Consider the following 18,940-nt stretch of genomic DNA (forward strand, 5'->3'; position numbering starts at 1 on the left):
GAAAAAGCCACATTTTAATGCCTGGGGTGGGAGGTGTAGAGATCAGGAAATGGAAGAAGATACATACTACATTGCTTTAGTAAGAGCATATTTTGGAATATTATCTCCAGTTTTGGCCACTGCAATACAACAAAGATGCTGAGACTATAAAAAGGGTGCAGAGAAGAACAATCAAGATGATTAAGGGGCTGGAGACTAAAACATGATGAAGGGTTGCAGGAACTGGCTATATCTAACAAAGATAAAGACTATGGGTGACATGATAGCAGTCTTCCAACATCTGAGAGGCTCTCATAGAGAAGTGGCTGTAACAGGTGGAAAGTTATGAAGGAGAGGATCAACCTAGAACTAAGGAGAAATTTCCCAAGAGGAAGAACAATTAACTACTGGAACGGGTTGTCTGCAGAATTTATGGCTGTTCTATCAGTGAAGTTTTAAAGAAGAGATTGGACAGCCATTTGTCTGAAATGGTACATGGGCTCCTGCTTGACTTTTTCTCCTACTGCCAGTTTCATGGCTGCTGAGATGGCCACGCTTACTTTGAAAAGCCTCCTGACAGCCATGACCAAATTAGCTGTGGCTGTTGGTACTGCCATATTCACTGCCCAACAGAAGACTAGGGCAGCTCTGCACTGGCTCCAGAACCCACTGCACTCCAGCACAGTTCACTAGTTTAGGAGAACTGACCAGAGGGCGTCCATCCCTCCCCAACAGAAAACACTTTGTCTTTCTTACCCATGGACTGGAAGAAACGCTGGCCTTGGAAGCCACTGCATCCTGGTCCCAGCTTCCCTCTGACTCCTCATCCAGAAGGTCAGCAAGGGAGTTTACTTCCTCCAAGCTGCTGATCCTGGAGCCCACCAGGAATATCATGGAGTCCTGCAAATGACACTATGGTTGCTAAATCCTAAGCTTCCTGAATTTCAATAAGATAGTTAAAGCCAACAGCAGGAGGGCCTTTGGAAACCTTAAGCTTAGGAGGCTATATTGCACAATTTCTCCCCTTCCTCATCAGGATTTATGGCATGGCCTCCGTTGTCCCCATTGCGAAAACCTGCTTACCTCTGAGGAATGTGTTTTCTCCCCATTTAGGACAGAGCTCCTCTTCCACGGCTTTGTCTTCCAAGTTTTCAGTCCAGGGCAAAAAGGTGAAATAAATGTAAATGAAAGCCCCTTGTGAACCAGTAGGGGGTCTTCCCCCTCTGAGGTGCTACCTACCTTGATGGACAGGGACTCTCCACATCTCTCAGGCTCTCTAACGGAAGGGATTCTTTCAATGGATCCTGAAATAAAAACACAAAGATTCTGTCTGTTGGCATATCAGCAAATCAATAGAGACAGGGCTTCTGCCATTAGCATGGTGAGATGTTGAAGCCTCTCCACAGTTGGAAAAGATGCAACCTCCACTTCTCTGTCTTGACATTTCTTGGGAGAGAAGGAAGAACAAACTATCAATACTAGCCATCAGCCTTTTTGAAGATCAAACAGTTGGAGGCTTTAAGAGCATTGCCATCGGGCCTGCCAATAGGGTTGCCTTGCATCATTTTTCCTTTCGCAGAATCAGAGGCAGAGGGTAGAGATGCTTCCCCTCTGCAAGCCTTTCTTCTAGCTTTTCTGTTTAGGGATTTAGTGCAGCTGCCTTTTTGGAAAAAGTTCAGAGAAGAGCAACTAAGATGATCAAAGGCCTGCAGACTAAACCATATGAAGTTGCAGGGTTTGGGTCTGGCTGGTCTAAAGAAAAGAAGAATTAGGGGTGACATGATAGCAGTATTTCAGCATTTGAGAGGCTGCCACAAAGAAGAAGGGCTCAAATTATTCTCCAAAGCACCAGAGTGCAGGACAAGAAATAGTTGGAAACTAATCAAAGGGAGAAGCAATCTGGAATTAAGGAGAAGCTTCCTAATGGTGAGGACAATTAACCAGTGGAAGATCTTGCCTCCAGGAATTGAGGATGCTCCATCACTGAAGGTTTTTTAGAAGAGACTGGACAGTCACTTGTCTGAGATGGCATAGGTTCTCCTGTTTCAGCAGGGGACTGGACTAGAAGACCTCCAAGGTCCCTTCCACCTCTATTCTATTCTAGGAAAAGTCACCTGGAGCAGGCAGAAGCAAGCAGGATGCTTCCTGGTGACAACTTTCTCCTGATGCTTCAAAGTTTGACTGAACTGGGATCATCGAGTTTTGCAAAGCCTTTAAACTCCTAGGTGGAGACTGGCAGCAGCTCAAAAATTCTTATTGCACAGAACTGGTTGGTGTCGTCGCGAGAACAGTTGGAAATAGCGGAAGTCTGCGAGCTCCATGAAAACCAGCCAGTATCTGCTTGTCGGTTTTTAATGGACTTGTCGCTGTTGTCGCTGTTTAATGGACTTGGAGCAGGAGAGCCATCTACTGGAGGAAGAAGATTACTGCAGCGTGGGAAAGTGAGAATTGTTTAAGATAGACAAAGAAAAGGAGTGAAAATAAATAACACCTGGAAGGCCACTTGACCTTGATTCTATCTCAGCAGGCAGTTTGGAGGTTTTCAAGAAGAGATTGGACAGCCATTTGTCCCTTCCAACTCTGTTATTCTGTTAAATTCCGCTTCTAGGTGACTTTTATGGCCTCTGATCAATGTCTATTCAGGGTTTTACCTTTATATGGTAAATATAGAACCTTTCTTTCCTAAGTAAGTGCATATTCCCAAAAAGGACCCAGGTTAGTTATTTTGTTTAAGATGTTTATTGAAAAACATCATCAGTGCTCCTTGAATATATAATAAATAATCCCCCCAATTGCTTTTAGTTGGGAAGTGGGGAAAGAAAAAAAAAGGTATAAATTGGCCTCAGAATTGCCCTAGCTAGATAGAAGCTCTTTATAGTGAGCATGTGCCAATAACATTTTGGAGGGCGTTATTTCAACAGTGGGCTTATCATTCCTAATAGAGAAGGTCAGTCTGATTGACCATCAGACAGAGGAATTAAACAGGATCTTCCTTCCCATTTAAATAAATATATAAATAAATAACTTGATTGCCGTTGTACGTGTATTCAAAGTATACCCATACAACGAAATTCAGTTAACACCCAAAGACCTGGTCCAACACACATAACAATCCCCAAACAGACTCCCACCCACCACAATTCTCCACCCCTAAACCACCCAAACATCCACACAACGGACCAAGTAATACTCTCCAACAGCTCACTGATGGTGGTCCTTTAGTTCAGGGGTCTTCAACCTTGGCTCCTTTAAGCCTGGAGGACTTCAACTCCCAGAATTCCCCAGCCAGTTTTGCTGGCTGGGGAATTCTGGGAGTTGAAGTCCTCCAGACTTAAAGGAGCCGAGGTTGGAGACCCCTGCTTTAGTTCATGGTTGAGTGCAATTATAGCTCTGGGATCAAAACTATTCAGAAAACATGGGTCCGAGTTTTAATTGTTCTGTATCTTCTGCCAGAAGGCAACCGTCCAAAAAGATTGTAAGCAGGATGGGAAGAGTCTCTGAGAATGTTATGCAACTTTCTCAAACAGTGAGATTCGAAGATGTCGTCCAGGGCTGGTAGCTGGAGTCCAATGATATTCTGGGCAGTTTTAATAATTCCCTGTAGAGCTTTTTTGTCCGCTACAGAGCTGCTCCCATACAATGCAAGAATGGGAGGATACTTCTTCACAAGCATGTTAGCATTCATAGTCCATGAGAGGTCCTGTGCTTAATATCAGAGTAGAGGAATGGTGAGATCCCATCCTTACTGACTGTGGCCCACCTGTCTGAAAATCCCTTATCCACAAACAAATCCTCTGATTTATACCCAAATCGGACATTTTAAACCTGCTGGGTAAAATGGTGTTAAAGGCAGAGCTATAATCCACAAATAACTGTCTCGCATATGTCCCCTGTTGTTCCAAGTGATTCAATACAGTATGGACAACAAGAGACATAGACATTTAGATGGTGATACTGAGGAACAAAGAAGAGAGGAGACAATTTTGAGTTTCTGAGAAACTCTTGTGAGTAAAGTAGAGAATGAACTTTTGTGCTACTCTTATATTCTCAATTCTTAGTAAACTTGAATCAACTTTTCCTTTTCAATTGAAAATGTACCAATTAACAAGGTTCCTGAGAGGACAATATCCAAGCAAAGTATGCTACATCACCATTCACTTGTGGTAAAAAATTTTGTTTAAAGTTGAATTGAAATCGCCATGCATAGAAATTCTTTGTGCCAGTTATTTTTTTAAAAAAGTTTTTTATTTTTATTTCTCATAAACACATTTATATGTACAGTCACCTTATTTTTTAACTTTCGCTTTTAATTTTTACTTTTTACTTTTTCGGGGCTGCTCTTTTACCCTTTACTTTTATTCCAACCTTTCTTCTTCTCCTCCCCTTCTCTTCCTTCCTCCTTCTCCTCCTCCTTTCTTCTTTCTTCCTCTCCTTCGCTTTCCTACTTCCCCTTCCCTTCCCCCACTCCTCTCTTCTTCCCCCCTGGTTGTGTAAAGAAGCAAAACATTATGGGGTGAAAATACAAACATAATTAGAGGGAATGTTGCAGCAACATATAGAGTTAAAGCCAGAGATATTCTTACTGGGAATTTTACCAGAGAATTACAGTAAAGAAGATAGATATTTGATTATTCATATAATAACAGCGGCTAGAATTGTATTTGCACAAAATTGGAAAACAGATAAAATCCCGTCGGAAGGAGAAATTATACAGAAAATTTTCAAATGTTCGTGCCAGGTTAAGACATGCACTTTCCCTGCCATTTTAGTTGTCTCATTTGTTTATCTTATTATATATGCTGGTGTTTGTATTGTAGCAACAACTTAGCATTACTTGCATGAAATTATAGCCTATGAGACACTGTAACCTGAGTACTGGTCTGTAAAATTCCTTTTTCTGGAAGAATACAAAGTTTATGCCAGGATAGAAGTTCTACTGTGCTTTATGTGCCTACCATCACAATGTTCCATGGACAGATCTTCTTGAAGTCACTGAAAAAATGGACTTATGACCTTTTTTCACATGTAACGACCATCGTAGCATCCCCATGGTCACGTGATCTATATTCAGAGGCTTGGCAACTAATTCATCTTTTTTTTTAAAGTTTTTTATTTTAAACACATTAAAAATCAAACATATACATACAACAAAAAGTAACACAAAAAAGAAAAATATGACCTTTCTTTCAGCTATACACAGCGGTCTGCTCTTTCTATACATCAATATTTACAAATATGTAAGTATATACTTATTTGACGTTCATTTTCTCCTTTATATCATTTCTTCTTTACTAACAAAAGATCACACACATTTTCCCCCTCCTTTCTTCATTCATTTAACTTATTTCCTTATGTTTCAACCATTCATACCATCTACTCCAAACCTTATCATACTTTGATTTCTTTAGTTAATTTATCTAATTCTGCCCATTCTAGAATTTTTTTAATTAAATCCTCTTCCGTTGGTAGTGTTTCCTTCTTCCAATATTGTGCGTATACAATACGTGCTGCAGTCAATATATGCAATATTAGGTACTGTATTTCTTTAGTATAATTGTCTATTGAGATTCCTAACAGAAATTGTTCCGGTTTTCCCCTCTATTGGGTTCTGAATTATTTCTACTATCCAAGTTTTGATTTTCTTCCAGAATTTTTGTGCCATCGTACAGGTCCACCATTGATGATAGTATGTTCCGTAGCCAGTCTTGCACTTCCAACATTTGGGGGAGTTGGTAGGGAACATTTTCGCAATTCTGGCCGGTGGGAGGTGCCATCTATAAAACATTTTCATCTGGTTTTCCTTGTATGCCGTCGCAATTGTTAGTTTCATGTTCGTTTTCCACATCCTCTCCCACTTCTCTAATTCTATCACATGGTTAAAGTTTTGTGCCCATTTGATCATCGTGTCTTTCACCGTTACCTCTTCCATTTTATACTGAATTAGAAACTTGTATAGTCTACTTATTAGTTTTCGATCATTCCCTAGTATAATTTTATCTAATTCTGTTTCTTCTAATCGAATCTTTTTTTTATATCCTCTGTGTACTTTGAGTTTATCTGCAGATATGTCCACCATGGCACTTCTCTTCCTAAGTCCAGTTCCAATTCGTTTCTAGTTTTTTATATTCCCCTCTTAGATATTATGTCTCTATACCTAGTTAATTTTGTCCAGTCTACTAAATTTGGATATGTTAAAGTTTCCTCTGGGGAAATCCAAGACGGGATTTGTATATAATGCTGTTTTTTAATTTTATTCCAAATTATTAGTAAAGAATGCCTAATTGTGTGCCTTCTAAAGTATCCATAAATATTTTGTTTTCCTCCCCACAAATATGAGTGCCACCCTATAGTTAGATCATGTCCTTCTAATGTTAGCAGCCTTTTATTTTCCAATTCCATCCACTCCTTTATCCAAACTAATCCTGCTGTTTGACAGTAGGTCTCCCAATCTGGGAGGGCGGCTTCTCCTCGCTCTCTCTGGTATCTTGTAATACTTTTAACCTAATTCTAGGCTTCTTTCCTTGCCAAATAAATTTTGTAGTCAATCTATTTAATAAGTCGAAAAAATTCTTCCCCATTTTTATCGGAATAGTCTGGAAGAGGAATAACATTTTGGGCAAGATATTCATTTTTATTACTGCCACTCTTCCCATCCATGAAATCTGCAACTTTGTCCAGTTTTCCAAATCTTTCCTAATTTGCTCAGTTAATTTATCATAGTTTTCTTTTTTAATTGAGGAACTTCTTGCCGTGAACCAGATTCCCAAATATTTAATTTTTTTTGTTGCTTGGATATTCATAATCCTTTCTAATTCTGTCTCCTGGTTTTTTGTAAGCTTTTTAGTTAGTAATTTCGATTTATTCTTATTAATTTTTAACCCTGTTACTTCACCAAATTCTTCTATTTTTCTAATCAGTTTGGGGCCAGATTCTAAAGGTTCCTCAATTATAAAGACCATATCGTCTGCATATGCCTGGACTTTGTTTTCCTCACTTTTAATTCTCAGGCCCTTTATTTCCTTATCTTCCCTAATTTTATTTAAAAATGGCTCCAGTGGTAGAATAAAAAGAAGTGGGGAGAGTGGGCAGCCTTGTCTTACTCCTTTTGCTATTTCAAAGCCTTTTGGCATATCCTGATTAACCAATGCCTTTGCGGTCTGTGTTGAATAAATTTTCCCAATCATTTGTCCAACTTTTTGTCCATAGTCCAATTTCTGTATTAATTGTGTCATGAAGTTCCAGTTCAAATTGTCAAAGGCCTTTTGCGCATCAAGGAAAACCAGTGAAAATTGTTTCTCTGTATGTACCTCATAATACTCTAATATATCTACTATCATCCATGTATTATTTTTGATTTGCCGTCCTGGGAGAAAACCACTTTGGTCCAAATGTATGTGTTTGTTCAGAATCACTTTTAGTCTATCCGCAATAATTGACATAAATAATTTATAATCGGAATTCAGTAGAGAGATAGGTCTGTAATTTTGTATTAGTTGTGGATCTGAATCCTCCTTATGAATCAATGTAATTAGAGCTTCTGACCAGGATTTGGGTGTTTTTGTCCCTTGCAATACTTCATTAAATATTTCTAACATAAGTTCTCCAGTCTGTTCTATCCTATTTTTATATAGTTCTATCGGTAATCCATCGGGGCCTGGGGATTTATTACTTTTTTGTTTTTTCATTGCCATTCCAAATTCGGTTTTGGAGATTGGTCTATTCAATGTTTCTTTCTGTTCCTCTGGGCAACTGACTCCTCTTTATGAGGGTTGCAGTCTCCCAGGGTCATGTGATCGGCTTTTGCGTCTTTCTGGTAAGCAAAAGTAATGGAGAAGCCAATTTCTCATAACAACTGTGCTACTTCAATCAATCCATCAATCAACCAGAATAGAGCTGGAAGAGATCTTGGAGCTCTTCTAGTCCAGCTCCCTACTCAAGTAAGATATCCTATAGCAGTGATGGTGAACCTTTTTGCCATCATGTTCCAAAAGTGGGGGGAGTGTGGAGGAGTTGCGCATGTGTGTGCCATCAGTCACATTTCAATGCACCCCACCCGCACGCATGTGTGCACGACCCCCCCTGTATTCCGCCCTCTTTTGGCATGGTGGGCCCTCCCAGGGCTGCAGAGATTTCTAGGAGCCTGAGGACGGCGAAAACGGCCTTCCCCACCCTCCCGGAGGTCCCATTTCTCAACTTCCGTTGGAACAGAAAATGATGTTTTTCAACCTCCCCAGGCTCCAGAGCCTTTCTAGGAACCTGGGGAAGTAGAAAATGGCCTTCCCCAAGGCCTGAAAATCAGCTGGCCAGTGCGCGCATGTGCGCTGGAGCTAAACTAGGGCACGCTCGCATGCCCAAGATATGGTTCCATGTGCCACCTGTGGCACGCGTGCCATAGGTTCGCCATCACGGTCCTATAGCATGTCCAATTGCATATGGTAACAGTACTATTACACTGTCTCTCATACAGCAGTGAAAAACAAACATAGCTAGAAAAAACAACAAAAAGACATCCATTCCAGGGGAAAGCAGCTCCATGCAGGGCTTCTTAGGTGGGGGTGATTCTGCCCTCCATCTCCATACCTGTTGTGACCCAGGTCCAAGTAAGTATTATCAGACCCAAACTGTTTGAAACAAACAGACTTTATTAGAACAGATGAGAATTAACTCATTCTCAGGTAGTCCAAACTAATTTAAGACCAATTCTTCATAACACAATTCTTCAGCCTTATCACCAACCTTGGTCTTATTAGGCAACCTGCCAAAGGCTTTTCTTGGCAAAAGTTCAGAAGCAGAAGATGGCGACAAGAAATATATGCAGCAAGACAAGAAACAAATCTATCAACGTTGTTTTTTGACAAAGAGCCTAAGAGCCGTTGCTGGTCTTTTAAGCCTTATGGGAGAGGCCAATCATCTCTTGGCCCTACTCCCGAGTCATCCTTTTTGCTTTAGCTGCTCGTGCCTTCTTGCAGCTCTTCTCATGCATGCACTAGGAACGGCTTTTCTTCTTCCTCTGCCTCTCTGCTGTCAGCCTCTGGAGCAGCGGTTCTCAACCTGGGGTTCGTGACCCCTTTGGGGGTCGAACGGCCATTTCACAGGGGTCACCAAAGCCTTCTCTCGGTCCCCCCACGCCTTCACTCACCCTCACCCTCTGCCTCTGTTGGATCGCCGGTCGCCGGTCGCTTACCCCGCCCACTCCCAATCTATTGCTGCCTCCTGATTCCCAGCTAATGGCTAGAGGGAAAAAAAACTGTTTAAATTCTTGCTGCGGGGCTTCAAAGGGCCGTCCTACAGCTGATCAGTGTTAAAAGAAAACAAATGAGTAGACCAGTGCCTGCAAAAATAGAAAAAACAGCCCCTTTCAGCTTCAGCATAGGTTAATTACCATAAGTTGATTTGATCAGCCTCCCGACTCTCAGCTGATTTGCTCTCAGCTGTTTTGCGGAGGGCTCTGTTGCTAGCTAGCTGCAAAGAGGTAAATTGCTGGAGCATATTATTTTTCCCCTAGCTATGCTGAAAAAGCGAAACTGAAATTAAAGCAGGGTCTTTGCTGCAACGTGACAAAATGAGGCAGAGAGAGATTTCTTTTTCTTTTTCCTCACCAAAAAAGGTAGGTGCAAAACTGCAAACAATGGGAAATTTAGGGCAAAAGAGGAGGTTCAAGATTTTAAAACACAAAAGAAAAAAAGCTCTATTTAACTAGGGAATTGTAATAATTGAGATACTATTAATTGCATATTGTGTTGAAAGCAGAAATGGTTAAGTTGTGGTTTGGAGGAATATATGGGGGAAATTATTGGGTTTATTATTATTGGTAAATATAATTAATTGATTTGTAAGAAATTGGATTGCATGGAAATAATTGGAATATACATGTTCATATTGATTAATATACAAAAAAGATAGTTATATAACTAATTGATTTATATTAAAATGTTGAATTTGTATTAAACAACTGTATTACATAATTACATAATTAACCAATGTGAGGATGGATATAAAAATAGATGACAACGCGAAGGGGTATAATATAGAATAGAAGGGAAAAACTGAATTTGGTTAAGATTAGAGATGAGGAATAAATATGGCAAAAAGGAAATAGAGAAATTGTAAATTTAATTGAAATGACTAAACACTAAACACCGGCCAAATACTCTGTTCAAAGAAAATACATTGTATGTTTGTATGTGTGTTTCTAATTATTGCTATTTATTCATATTTGTTCTCTTTTATTCTTTAAAGTTTAACAATTCATTCTTTATCTTAATATCTTTATATTTGTTTGGGGTTGGTTTTCTTCCCTTTCATCTTTTTTATTGTACAGCAATCTTTCTCCTCAAACCTACCACCTCTCTCTTTTCTTTCCTTCTTACTTTCTCTTCCCCCCTTCTTCTCCTCCCTACTTCCTCTTCCTTTCTCCTTCCTCTCCTCTCTTCCTCCCTCTCTTACCCTCACTCCTACTCTAATTTCCCTTCCCTTCCTTCATTCCTCTCTATTGCTGTATCCTTTTATGCATATGGACTATTCAGAGGGCTGAAAAAGTTATTTTTGACTGCTCCTCGCACTTTTGACCAGTCCTCGAACTTACGCCTGTCCTCACATTTTACATTTTTGCCCTATCTTGTCATCATGGTGAAGAGAAGCAGTTGTGAAATGAGTGACATGGTTGTTAAGAATGCTACAATGGGCATAAATGATGACCAGTCATAACTGCGAAGTCCGGTCAAAAGTGCGAGGACCTGTCAGAAATCACTTTTTTCAGCCCTCTGGGTAGTCCTTTTGTGCACATGGACTACTCAGAGGGCTGAAAAAGTTATTTTTGACTGGTCCTCACACTTTTGACCAGTTTTCGAACTTACGACTGTCCTCACATTTTATGCTTTTGCCCTATCTTGTCACCAGGGTGAAGAGAAGCAGTTGTGAAATGAGTGACATAGTTGTTAAGAATGCTACAATGGGCATAAATGATGACCAGTCATAAGTGCGAAGTCCGGTCAAAAGTGCGAGGACCTGTCAGAAATCACTTTTTTCAGCCCTGTGGGTAGTCCTTTTGTGCACATGGACTACTCAGAGGGCTGAAAAAGTTATTTTTGACTGGTCCTCACACTTTTGACCAGTTTTCGAACTTACGACTGTCCTCACATTTTATGTTTTTGCCCTATCTTGTCATCATGGTGAAGAGAAGCAGTTGTGAAATGAGTGACATGGTTGTTAAGAATGCTACAATGGGCATAAATGATGACCAGTCATAAGTGCGAAGTCTGGTCAAAAGTGCAAGGACCTGTCAGAAATCACTTTTTTCAGCCCTCTGGGTAGTCCTTTAGTGCACATGGACTACTCAGAGGTCTGAAAAAGTTATTTTTGACTGGTCCTCGCACTTTTGACCAGTCCTCGAATTTACGACTATTCTCATATTTTACACTTTTTGTCACCATGGTGAAGAGAAGCAGTTGTGAAATGAGTGACATGGTTGTTAAGAATGCTGCATGGGCATAAATGTGAGGATGGTCATAAGTGTGAGGACCAGTCAAAAGTGCAAGGACCTGTCAGAAATGACTTTTTTCAGCCCTCTGAGTAGTCCCTATACACATAGCAATGGCCACCCGGTCACATGACCAGCTAGCCACGCCCACCCAGTCACATGACCTCCAAGCCATGCCCACAAAATAAGCCACACCCACAGAACCGGTAGTAAAAAATTTTAGAACCCACCCCTGGTTGGGGGTCACCACAACATGAGGAACTGTATGAAAGGGTCACGGCATTAAGAAGGTTGAGAACCACTGCTCTGGAGGCTCCGGAGTCCGCACATCACTCCCAGATGGCCATGGCCCCAGCTCTGCCTCTGACGCAGAGCCCTCATCTGGGCCTTCCCCAGCCTCCAGGACTGGCCCATGTTCTTCCTCAGCCTCCTCACTGTCCAACTCCGCTGCCAGTTCCGCAGGCTGCTGGCGGACCACAACACTATCGCTCACCGCAGGGCCATTCCCCCAGGTCTGACGATCCAGATGCAGCTGTGACTGGAAGAGGTCATGGACTGCTTTCACCAAGATAGGTGCATGCACAGACGTCGCATTCTCCCAAGTAAAGTCCTCCAGTCCATATCCCTTCCACTCAATTAGATACTTGAACCGTCCTTTTACCCACCAGGAGTCCTGAATGCTGGCAACCTCATACTCGGGTGGTTCTTTTCTCTCATGTGGCACTGTGGCAATGGCTGGAACAGGCCTGAAGGGGCTCCCATTGCCGACCTGGCCTGTCGGCAGTGAACACAAGACGTGACATAAGCCTGGACATCGTGTCTCAATCGGGGCCACCAAAAGTGCAAGAAACTAGATTCAGTGTCTTAAAGAGGCCAAAGTGCCCCGCTGCAGGATTATCATGGCACTGCGGCAAGATAAGTCCCCAGAGCGGCCCCACCAGCAGCTAGAGCCTGTCTCGGTACCGCAAGAGTTCCTCATGAAACGTCCATGGAGAGGCGGGCCCTACCTCTTTCTTCCGTTGCTCCACGTAAGCATCATGCCGCTGAGCTTCCTGTATCTGAGCCCGTAAATCAACTGGTTCCTAAACCATGGAGAAAGACTCTACAGGCAACACTGTCTGGAGCAGAAGCGGGTCTTCGATGTGGAAATACTCCTGTTTCCGCGAGAGCGCATCCGCCCTTTGGTTGCAACCACTAAGGATGTACGTAATGCTGAAATTGAACCTTGCAAAGAAGAGGGACCACTGAATCTACCATTGGTTCAGTTTCTGGGCGGTCTGTAGTAACTATGCACAAGGGAAGAGGGTACCGCCAGATGCGCGAGCCTGTAGCAACACCGCAGCAACAGCAACACCCGATGCATCTGCTTCTACCACAAACAAATGGTGGGGGTCAAGATGCTTCAAGATAGGCTCCTTCATGAAGGCCTGTTTCAAGGCCTGGAATGCCTGTTGCTCGGGGGTACCCTACCGAAACGGGACTTTTTCTGCAGAAGCCGAGTGAGAGGCATGATCCTGGCAGCAAAGCTTGGGATAAAGGTCCGATAGTAGTTGGCGAACCCAAGGAGGCACTAGACAGTGGTCCTTCAGTCACCAAGGAGGTTGCCAACTACGCAAAGACTCCACCTTGCTCGGCTCCATGGCAATGCCCTCGGGAGAGATTCAATGCCCCAGGAGCTCAATGGTGGACTGGAAAAACTGGCATTTCTCCAGTTTAGCATACAGATGATGCTCCCGAAGATGTTGCAGGAGCAGGCGGAGGTGCTGTTGGTGGGTCTCCTGGGAAGGAGAATAGATGAGAATGTTGTCTAAATAAATTACGACAAACTTGTCCAAGAGGTCCCTAAAAATGTCATTCATGAAATGTTGGAAGATGGCAGGAGCATTGGTCAGCCCAAACGGCATGACCGTACAGTATACTCAAAATGTCCTTAAGGAGTGCCAAACGCCGTCTTCCATTCATCCTTGGGACGGATCCGAAGAAGATTATAAGTTCCTCGCAAGTCCAATTTAGTGAAGACAGTAGCCTCCAGAAGTAGTTCCAAGAGTTCAGGAATAAGGGGCAGAGGATACTGGGTGCGCGCTATGATGGCGTTTAGCTTGCGGGAGTTACAACAAAGCCGGAAGCCTCCAGTATTCTTTTTCACGAACAGGACCGGGGCAGACAATGGCGACGAGGGCCAGATAAAATCCTGAGCAAGATTTTTGTCCACAAAGTCCCGTAACACAACCAACTCAGGGTCCGACATCGAATACAAACGCCCCAATGGGAGTGGAGCATCCAGAATCAAATTAATGGGGCAGTCGTGGTGGGTGTGATCCACACATTGCAGGCTCGGAAAAGAGATGAAGTTCTGGGAACAATAGATCTGCGGGTCTGGTTTCCTGAGCCAAGCCAAGCCCAAAACCACGAGAAAATGCAGGCCGGAGGTAAAATAAAACTGAATAGGGTCCTCATGAGACCCGATGGTCATGTGCAAGGGTTGAGTGGTGGCCGTAATAGGCCCAGACAGAAGCACCCGGCCAGAGTCTGCACATCACTCCCAGATGGTCCTCGCCCCATCTCTGCCTCCGACGCAGAGCCCTCATCCGGGCCTTCCCCAGCCTCCAGGACTGGCCCGTGTTCTTCCTCCGCCTCCTCACTGTCCGACTCGGCTGCCAGCTCCACAGGTTGGTGGCGGACCACAACAATACCCTCCGTTGCTGAAGCCGTCCTAGAGGCAGACAGAATAACAGAGTTGGAAGGGACCTTGAAAGTCTTCTTGTCCAACCCCCTGCTCATGAACACGTTCCCAGCATCACCGCTGTCTGTCTGCTGCGCTAAGTAGCCAGCTTCGGGTGCATCCCATCAAGAATGGCGAGACTGGCGCCTCGCAAGTAATCGGGCTGACCTTTGCTGCTCCTGCCTTTTCTCTGCCCTAAGTGTTCCTGGTTCAGGTGCAGAAGACAGTTCCTCCTCCTCCTCACTAACCAGCTGGGTGCTTTCCCCACCTGAAATCTCAGGGCTGCCCTGCTGCAGCTGTTGTTTCAGCCAAATCATTCTCAGCAGGCTACTCAGAGCCATTGACCAACTCACCTCCTGAGGTGGCTGGGGCTGGTTCCTCCTCCTCCAAGCTGACCTCTGGAGACGAATCTGAGGAAGCATCTGGGGGAGGAATCAAAGGCTATTATTAGGACCACTTTGCTCTTTTGGAGCTACTTGTAATTGCCCTCCGCTCTTCCGATCTGAGGGGCTCATCTTCTAGCATGGTAGCCCTTTCATACTTTTCCTGGGGTTTTCTTACTAAGGAGACTGGAGAGGGTTGCCATTTCCTTCTCCAGTGGACCATGTTGTGTCAGCACCCTCGACTATGACCTGTCTGACCTAAATGGCCCGGCACAGCATAGCTCATTGCTTCATTGAGCTTCGCCAGGCAAGGCATTGACCCGTGAGGAAGGTAAAATAGATACCTCTTCTCATTGAAGAAGGCGGTCCAGGGAGTCCAGGATGTCCTCTTCCAGGCTGCTGAGATCCTCCAGGGTGTCTTCCCCCTCCTCTGGAGAATCCTGTGAACGACAGTCATTCCTCTTTAGCCATCAGAGAAAAAAAAATCAGGATTTCTAAAAGAGGGCCTATTGAATGGGGATTACATTTCCCATTTAGGACACCAGTCCCTGCTACTTTGTGGCAAAGGGACCGATCCCACCAGACCACCCCAACCGAAAAGCCTTTGTCTTTCTTACCCATGGACTGGAAGAAGCCTCCGCATCCTGGTCCCAGCTATCCTCAGATTCCTCCTCCAGAAGGTCAGCAAGGGAGTCGAGGTCCAAATCCCAGAGGCTGCTGGTCCTGGAGCCCGCCAGGACTGTCAGCGAATCCTGCAAATGATACCAGGGTTGCTAAATCCTCAACTTTCTGTGTCCCAATAAGATTCCTATGGCCCTATGGGCCAACAGCAAGAGAGCCTTTCCAAGCCTTAAGCTTAGAAGGATGTATAGCCCAATTTCTCCCACTTCCCATAGCCAACATTTTCTTACCTCTGAAGATGTTTTCTCCAGGTCAGGAGAGATCTCCCCCTGCACTGGTTGGTCTTGTGGTTCCTGAAATAAAAAGCCAAAGATGCCGTCTGTTGGGATATCAAGAAATCCACAGAGACAGGGCTTCTTCTTTTCACGTGGGCAGGATGTGTCCAGGCCTTACCAACTCAGTGCAGGTCTCCAAACTGGTGGACAGCCGCGGCCTCCAGTGCTCTTGCCTTTCCTCTCTGTGGGGAGAAAACAAAGGGGCCAAAGATCAAAAGTAGCCATGGGCCCTTTTGCAAGAGTGGTCATGTGGAAGCTGTAAGAACCCTTGCAGGTGGCCTGCCAAGGGGCTTGGCCTGCCGGTGAAATTGCCCTGAGTCCTTCTTCCTTTAGCAGAAGCAGAGGCAAAGATGCCTCCCTTCTGCTAAAGTTTCACCCTCCAAAGTGTTACCTACCCTGAAAGACAGGCACTGTCTCCTCCTGCACCTCCCTCCTCCACGTCCGATGGATCCTGAAATAAGAAGGCAAATATTCCGTCTATTGGCATGTTAACAAATGCACAGAGACAGAGCCTCTGCCATTACCATAGGGAGGAGCTACTCTGGCCTTACCGACTCAGTGCAGGTCTCCCAAATTGTAGTCAGCCGCGGTGTCCACTTCGGCATCCTCTCATTTCTGGGGAGAGAACGAAGGGCTTGAGTCCTTCTTCTTTTAGTAAAAGTGCAGGCAGAGGGTAGAGATGCCTCCCCTCTGCAAACCTTTCTTCTAGCCCTTCTCCTCAGAATCCCTCAGCTGAGAACACTAACCTCCTGGAAATGAGAGCTGGCCGGACATCTTCCTTCCTGGGACTCCGGGCGGTAGCAGGACCACCCATCACAACCTGCAAGTAACAATGGTTTCATTGAAGGTATGAAACAAGGGGATCTTCTTCAGTTTCCTAGGCTGGCCAGGTTCCCCCCAAGTTCTTCCCTTCCCCCACCCAGTTTTGAAGTATGAACCCCCACTGCCCATGTTGCAGAAGCATCCTTACCCCAGGCAAGGAAGAGACGTCTCCATCAGACACATGATGTGTCTCCCATTCTCCCTGCTGGTCATCCGGTTCCTGTGCCTCTTCGGTGCTGACCAAAAGAAGAAGAAGGTGCCATGTCAACGAACATTCATCTAGCTGACCCTCTCCTTTCTCAACCTAGCCAGTCAGCCTGCCCATCTTTTGGCCCCTGAAGCCCCTTCTAGACAGGAAGCCATTTTGGGGAGAGCCTCTTACAGACTCTGCAGGCCATCAAGGTTGCCCCACCATAGCCAGGGTTTAAGGAGAAGAGGGTGGTACCTGTCAGGAGGCACAGGAAGGTCTTCAATGTTGCTCTTCAGGCAACAGAAAAGGTGCGAACACCTTTTCCAGATGTTCTGTTAAGAGAAGAGAAATAGACACATGTCAGTCAGAAGAGTTGATTTGCTCCCCCGCTGCCAGTTTCTTGGCAGCTGAGATGTCCACACTTACCCTGAAAAGCCTTCTCACAGCCATGACCAACTAGGTGCTCGTCCTATCACTGCACGAAGGGAGAATGAGCAGCTGTGCAGTGGCTACTGGTTTTTCAGGGCAACTCGTTCCCTCGGCAACCAGGTAAACAATAGCCATTTTTTATACCTACCCAAGGATGGCAGCTCAGCTGGATCTAGGAGTGGCCGGTGGCTGACTCCCTCGGTAGCCTTTGGCCTCTGGGTTTCCTGTGGGAAGTTGTCTGTTCACGAACAACAGAGAAGCCCCATCATTGTGGCACAAAGCACAGAGGGAATCATGGCCTCCTAGGGAGGAAGCGACTTTTAGTCCAAGTCCCTACTCAAGGGACTTGGCCATCTCAGATAAATGATTGCCCAATCTTTTTTTTTTTAAATTAAATTTTTATTAGAGTATAAATATTAAAAAAAATAACATGACATAAACACAACAAACATTTATACAACATATAAACAAAAAGAAATTATGTTTCCTTCTTAAGCATTGTTTCCAAGTGACATTCTGCTTGTTATATATTTCTTCCCCGCTCCTTAGTCAAATGACGTTTTCTATACCGGTAATATTTCCCCTCTAGATTTTTTGTTTATTCCTAATTTTTAACCAATTATACCATTTAGTCCATATTTTGTAGTAGTCTGATTCTTCTCTTTCTTGTATTTCTTTGGTTAACCTGTCCATTTCAGCGCATTTAGAATTTTTTCTATTAAATCTGTTTCGTTTGGCGTTTTTTCTTGTTTCCAGTTTTTTGCATATATTATTCTTGCAGCTGTTAGTATGTGAATTGTGAGATATTTAATATCTTTAGGGTATGATTTATTAAAAATTCCTAGTGAAAACTTTTCTGGTTCTTTATCTATCTGTGTTTCTGTTATTTGTTCCAACCATTTTTTGATGTTAGACCAAAATTTCTTTGCTGCCTGGCATGTCCATCATAAATGATAGAAGGTCCCTTTGTCTTCTTACACTTCCAGCAGATCGGGCTATTTTTGGGCTGTATTTTTGCCAGTCTGGTTGGAGACCTATGTGCCACCTATAAAACATTTTCAGTTGGTTTTCCTTGTACGCCACTGCTCTTGTTAATTTTATATTTACTTGCCAAAACGTTTCCCATTTTTCCAAATTTATTGTATGTTTGACTTTTTTTTTATTAAACAGTTTTACAGAAAAAGGAAAAAAAAATTACAAGTATTTCCCCATCCCTCCCTCCCTTCCTTATCCCCCCCCACCGCCCCTCCCCCGAACTTCCCAGAACAAAATGCAGGGTATACAATTGACAATCATATGCTAAACTAAGCTAATAAACTAAGGATTCCTATCCCCCCCTTCACAATTTAACTCCCCTTTTACTAACTAAGCATCAATACTCTTAATTTTTCTATTCATTCATAAGCTATTTGATACTTTTAGTCCGATATTTGTTTTGAATATAATCAATCCATCTTCTCCATTCCGATATATATCTTTCTTGTGAGTGATCTTTCAAATATGCCGAAATCTTCGCCATTTCTGCCAAATTCGCTACTTTTAATGTCCATTCTTCAATAGTAGGCCAATCTTCCTTCTTCCAATATTGCGCCACCAAAAGTCTAGCTGCAATCCAAGGGGCTCTTCTTCTTGAGGTTGCCGGCCTGGCCAGGCTCCCCGGGAGAGATTTCCTCCCCAGCCCCAGTCAGACTTCAGGCATGACCTCCCCAGCGGCCGTATGGCAAAACGTTCCTTCCCTCTGCGGTAGAGGAGCGATGCCATCGTTAGAGGAAGAGAAGGGATGCTCCCCCTCCTGCTTTTCTTCATTGTGTGCACACTGAGGAACCAAGGCAGGAAGGGCCACAGATTAGCAGTTTTAGAAACCTCCTTTTGCATATTGCATATTTTACTGTTTTGTTGCTTTGTTTGGTGTTTTTGTGCAGATAGAAGTTGCCAGAGTTCCTTAGTGACCATGTGCCAATAGCATTTTGGGGGCGCAAT

At 43.7% G+C, this 18,940-nt stretch overlaps 1 protein-coding gene across 1 annotated transcript; it reads right to left on the reverse strand.

Moving 5' to 3' along the window:
• Positions 1 to 8,603: 8,603 nt before the first annotated feature.
• On the reverse strand, positions 8,604 to 17,023 carry LOC148115185 (uncharacterized). The gene is made up of 11 exons (XM_087886370.1): positions 16,787 to 17,023; positions 16,490 to 16,577; positions 16,266 to 16,339; positions 16,071 to 16,134; positions 15,915 to 15,970; positions 15,638 to 15,701; positions 15,475 to 15,537; positions 15,181 to 15,315; positions 14,908 to 15,003; positions 14,534 to 14,602; positions 8,604 to 14,171 (listed from the first exon to the last, which is right to left on the reverse strand). The coding sequence occupies exons 3-9, from the start codon at positions 16,331 to 16,333 to the stop codon at positions 14,914 to 14,916; spliced, it is 540 nt and encodes a 179-aa protein (XP_087742496.1). The 5' UTR covers positions 16,334 to 16,339; positions 16,490 to 16,577; positions 16,787 to 17,023; the 3' UTR covers positions 8,604 to 14,171; positions 14,534 to 14,602; positions 14,908 to 14,913.
• Positions 17,024 to 18,940: the final 1,917 nt, after the last annotated feature.

Source organism: Pantherophis guttatus, chromosome 2 (genome assembly GCF_059756535.1).
Source record: "Pantherophis guttatus breed Tessera chromosome 2, ASM5975653v1, whole genome shotgun sequence".
NCBI lineage: Eukaryota > Metazoa > Chordata > Lepidosauria > Squamata > Colubridae > Pantherophis > Pantherophis guttatus.

What these genes read in the sequence shown, in the direction of transcription:
- LOC148115185 (XM_087886370.1), bottom strand. Translation starts at nt 16,333, where the DNA reads ATGGGTGGTCCTGCTACCGCCCGGAGTCCCAGGAAGGAAGATGTCCGG. An exon ending in CCAGCTCTCATTTCCAGGAG is followed by an intron (nt 16,135 to 16,265) that starts GTTAGTGTTCTC and finishes TTCTCTCCCCAG; the next exon opens with AAATGAGAGGATGCCGAAGT. An exon ending in TGGAGACCTGCACTGAGTTG is followed by an intron (nt 15,538 to 15,637) that starts GTAAGGCCTGGA and finishes TTTTTATTTCAG; the next exon opens with GAACCACAAGACCAACCAGT.